Source organism: Alosa sapidissima, chromosome 11, assembly GCF_018492685.1.
Source record: "Alosa sapidissima isolate fAloSap1 chromosome 11, fAloSap1.pri, whole genome shotgun sequence".
NCBI classification, from domain to species: Eukaryota; Metazoa; Chordata; class Actinopteri; order Clupeiformes; family Clupeidae; genus Alosa; species Alosa sapidissima.
The window spans coordinates 19,209,816-19,213,901 of record NC_055967.1 but is presented as its reverse complement, the minus strand read 5'-3'; the positions used below and the strand labels follow the sequence as shown (position 1 = coordinate 19,213,901).

The window sequence follows — 4,086 nt, the reverse complement described above, 5'->3', positions numbered from 1 at the left end:
TTCGTGAACGTACCCTCATTGTCAAGCCTCAGCTGACTATATGACGTAATTGTCATTTTACAGGCTGTTAAAATCTTAGCCTACGAACTTTGAGACTCTGATTTATTCATGAACATTTATATATAAAATAGTGTGGTGATATTACCAATTAGGCTATCTTATAGGCTATCTTATTAACTTTTTTCCCGCTGTCTTCCCGTTGTAATATTTTCCCGTAAATATCCCGTATTTTAACAATCTCATAACATTAGCTCTACCATCGGACTTGTCAGTCTCAAACTGTTGTCCTTTTGCTACACCCTTGCCTTTCCAACGAAACATGTTTTCAAAGCATCGTTTTGCTTGCTTGAAGGCGACAGTGAGAATATTTAAGATGACGGCGTGGTTGTGGTGAGAGCACGATTCAGTGGCACTTGCATAGTGTACGGCCGCACGTACTGTGTGTATCGGCCTACCACTCAGCTACGAGTAGAGAAATAATTCCCCCTGTTTGTATATTCACTCCAAGTTGGCCTACCATAACTTCCCAACTCTGCACTGTAGCCCATAAACTGCATGACAGGCTATTTATATTTTCTCTCTAAAATAACCAAATGCATTTGTTCAACTTTATGAAGAATTACGCACTAGGTTACTTTACTTGGAACGCACACATTTTGTTTGCGCAGGAGAGAGAATGACAGCGCACAGGGTCATCGATTAGGCTACAGAACTTTAGCCTTGCTAGGGCTGTATAAAGTTGACCAAATTAATATAGGCTGTTGTTAGGCGTAAATAAAGTAGTCTTTATTAACGCCTAACAATTAGGCGCATTAGCTGACCAATGCACGAGCTTGCAATTATGAAACTGACTAATACTGCAACCCTTCCAACGTTGGGGGACGAATGTTGACATTTTCCCCGTATTCTGAGTGAGAAACCCGGGAAATCTCCCTTATTTTCAAAGCTCAATGTTGACAGCTATGCACTTTTATAGCCCACAACACAGAAAACATTTGAATCACTACAATGTTTTTATAATCGTGGTCTCCTCTTGAACTGCACGTGATGTCCTTCCTAACTATTGGCGGTGAAGAAATAACGGAAAATTACTGCGGCCACGAGCTAGAGAACGAGTGCAAAGTGATTCACTTGTGATTTGTTTGTTCTGCCCACAGCACATAGGCTAACGAGCGCAGACACGGCCAGCAGACGTTCCTTTCCCAACAACAATGTAGCCTCTGAATCGGAAGTAGGCTCGTGTGCAGAGGCGAGCCACTGCCTTTGCCACAAATTCCAGGAATTAGGCTAATGACAAAAGGGGTGACAATGAATGTCCAAGTATTGTTGGAATAGGACTAGTCGCCTACGTGTGATTGGAAAAGGGTTTTCTATGTTCCCTAAAACACCATTTAAAACGTTCAGTGCCCACGTGATCAATGAGTTCAATATGAGTCATTAGCCTACAGCCTAGGCTACAATATAGCCTAGCCTACTGTACGTGGTAACATATAATAATAGTGAAAAATATTAGGCTACAGCAGGCAATTTGGCTATGTAGCCTATGTTGGTCTAAAATGTGGCTATATTTAATTTAAATCAGTGGGTCTAAAGTTATAGTCGTATTTAAGTTGTCTCTATTAATTGTAGTATTATTTTCCTCAATGCATTTGTTATAGCAGCAATGTCAACACAGTTCAAAACAACAACAAATACTACAGCCTGGTGTCAATACAGTTACGCAATGGACTAAATAGGGGGCAATTGATATTCAGTCGTTACAGCAAGCGATGCACATTATATAACATGACAAGCCGAAGACGAAGCGAACTAACTTAAGGCGGGGTGCAGCTGATGATAGTTTAATGATTTTCACACAGTATGATGATGGTGCGTGATTGCCAATCTGCCTAAACCGTGTGCAGCTGAAAACAATTTTGCACTCGGCCTCTTGGTGTCCCCAGCTATAAAACAAGGCGTGCGTGTGTCTAGTCACTACATTCACCAGCGACTCACAGACGAGAAGTCATAACCTGCTCGCTACTCTTGAAGCCTTTTGGAAGAAGGAAAACTTCGATAAAATGGATCCCTGCGAATGCTCCAAGAGTAAGTAGCATACCTTATTTTATCACGCATTCCCTTTAGAGTTTTGTCAAATGGCTCTTGTCCTTGTTGTCAGTGTCCATCATCTTTATGACGCTGTTTTGTATAACGACTGTTTTCTCTTTGCAGCTGGGACTTGCAACTGCGGTGCCACCTGCAAGTGCACTAACTGCCAGTGTACCTCTTGCAAGAAGAGTGAGTATTCCCTTTTCGTAATTTATCTGCAACCCCTCTTGAGTGATGCTCTAAAACCAATGTCTTACGTATGGCCTTGTCCAAGTCGGTCTGAATGGAGTTCATTGTATCCGTGTATGAGGGTAGCTGACTAATTGTATAGTGTTGTTTTTTTTCACTGTCCACGTTCTGTTAGTTTTGCTGACTTTTCTGTCTGACCTTCTCCACAGGCTGCTGCACCTGCTGTCCATCCGGCTGCAGCAAGTGCGCATCTGGATGCGTGTGCAAGGACAACGCATGTGATTCCAGTTGCTGCCAATGAGCTATAGCAGATTCCTGAAAGCTTTTTTCCAACATGATTGTCTTGCTTGTGGTTTCTCAATGCTAAGTCGCCTTGCATTTAGAAGGTGTTGTCATTGAACATGTCTTTTTTCATTTATGTTGAATAAATGTCTATCTAATATCAATTTTGTGTGTCCCCCTTATATTGTGTATACATTGTGGGTGATAGACTGTACATTTGAGCCTAATCTGGCAAAAGTTCTTAATTTTTAGCTGTCTTTATGATGCTAACAACCAGTGTGAAAGCTTGTTAGGTAGGCCAAAACATGGGCTGAATATCAATGTCCAATCTAAGATGTCTTAAGTGCGACTGGGTGTTCAAAATGCTATTAACAGGTCTGGGATGGCACCTATGACTGCTAAATTGACAACCCAAAATGTGATTCAAACACATTTCTTGTGTTGTGGCAGTTTAGTCTGAATAAATGCAACTTGGAGAAGGGGTGTGAGCGAGTCCCTCATGCACTTTATTACAGTGAGGCAGCCCTAAGCATTCATGAATTTAGCAGGAACGTGCATCTGAGGGTGAATATTGAGAGTCTGCTGTGGTGGGCTCCAATTTGGTGTGTAATGGCCTAATTACTGTGGGTCAGATCTTAAAGTGATCTAAACTTAACACAGTAAGTAAATTTTGTGTTTGGTAGATTATTTCTCTGCAGTAACAATACTTAATGGCAATAAATCTTATACTGTTTGAAAGCCTGTTTAGTACCCTTTCAAATGGTGCCCCATTTGTAAGGAACATGCACATGGGATAAGCAGCAGCGCTTCAAATGGTGGGGCACCATTTGAAAGGGAACTAAACCGGCTTTCCAACGGTATGAGATGTATTGCCAAAAATAATTGCTACCACAGAGAAATAATCTACCAAAGACAAATGTCCTTACTTTTTGTGGTAAGTTTATTTACTGAGCACAAGGTGTGGAATTTGTTCACTGATGCCTTATGATCTCCCAGACATCGCAGTGAAAAGGTGGTTATGGTGGTGGGGGGGAAACCCTCCACTATATCTTATGGATTGAAGATGACCCTGACAACTATCAAATATCAACAGTGAAAATAATTATACTTTGAGTTGCATTTTATTGAAATATATCATACATAATATATGCATATATTATAGCTATTATAAATTGGATCACAGTGATGTTGAACTTGATTTACCATTCCTTTATCACCATCATTAGGTCATTGTAGGCTACTGTGAGTGCGGTAAACCCTTTAGGTAGGTGGTCATTTGGAAGGAGCAATTGGAATTTCCAAGTATTTGCAGTAAAGGTGGCTGAAAAAGCCAACAGCCAATGAGAAACAAAGCAAACATAATTTCTCTACATTTAAACTTTGTAATCATTGGGTAGGGTACGCTTCTCTTATGAAGCATTATGACAAGTAAAGGAGCAGCCTACAATGCTCCTGGAACTTGTCCTTAACATTCCTTTATCACAATGTTACTGGATCTCATAGACAGAAGCGCACACACGCGCACAC

General features: G+C 40.9%; 1 protein-coding gene across 1 annotated transcript; it reads left to right on the top strand.

Moving 5' to 3' along the window:
• The first annotated feature begins 1,924 nt into the window (after window positions 1-1,924).
• mt2 (metallothionein 2) lies at window positions 1,925-2,723 on the top strand. Its single transcript, XM_042109948.1, has 3 exons — window positions 1,925-2,085; window positions 2,212-2,277; window positions 2,487-2,723. The coding sequence occupies exons 1-3, from the start codon at window positions 2,061-2,063 to the stop codon at window positions 2,576-2,578; spliced, it is 183 nt and encodes a 60-aa protein (XP_041965882.1). The 5' UTR covers window positions 1,925-2,060; the 3' UTR covers window positions 2,579-2,723.
• The last annotated feature ends 1,363 nt before the right edge of the window (window positions 2,724-4,086 follow it).

What these genes read in the sequence shown, in the direction of transcription:
- mt2 (XM_042109948.1), top strand. Translation starts at nt 2,061, where the DNA reads ATGGATCCCTGCGAATGCTCCAAGA. An exon ending in TCCCTGCGAATGCTCCAAGA is followed by an intron (nt 2,086 to 2,211) that starts GTAAGTAGCATA and finishes TTCTCTTTGCAG; the next exon opens with CTGGGACTTGCAACTGCGGT. An exon ending in GTGTACCTCTTGCAAGAAGA is followed by an intron (nt 2,278 to 2,486) that starts GTGAGTATTCCC and finishes CCTTCTCCACAG; the next exon opens with GCTGCTGCACCTGCTGTCCA.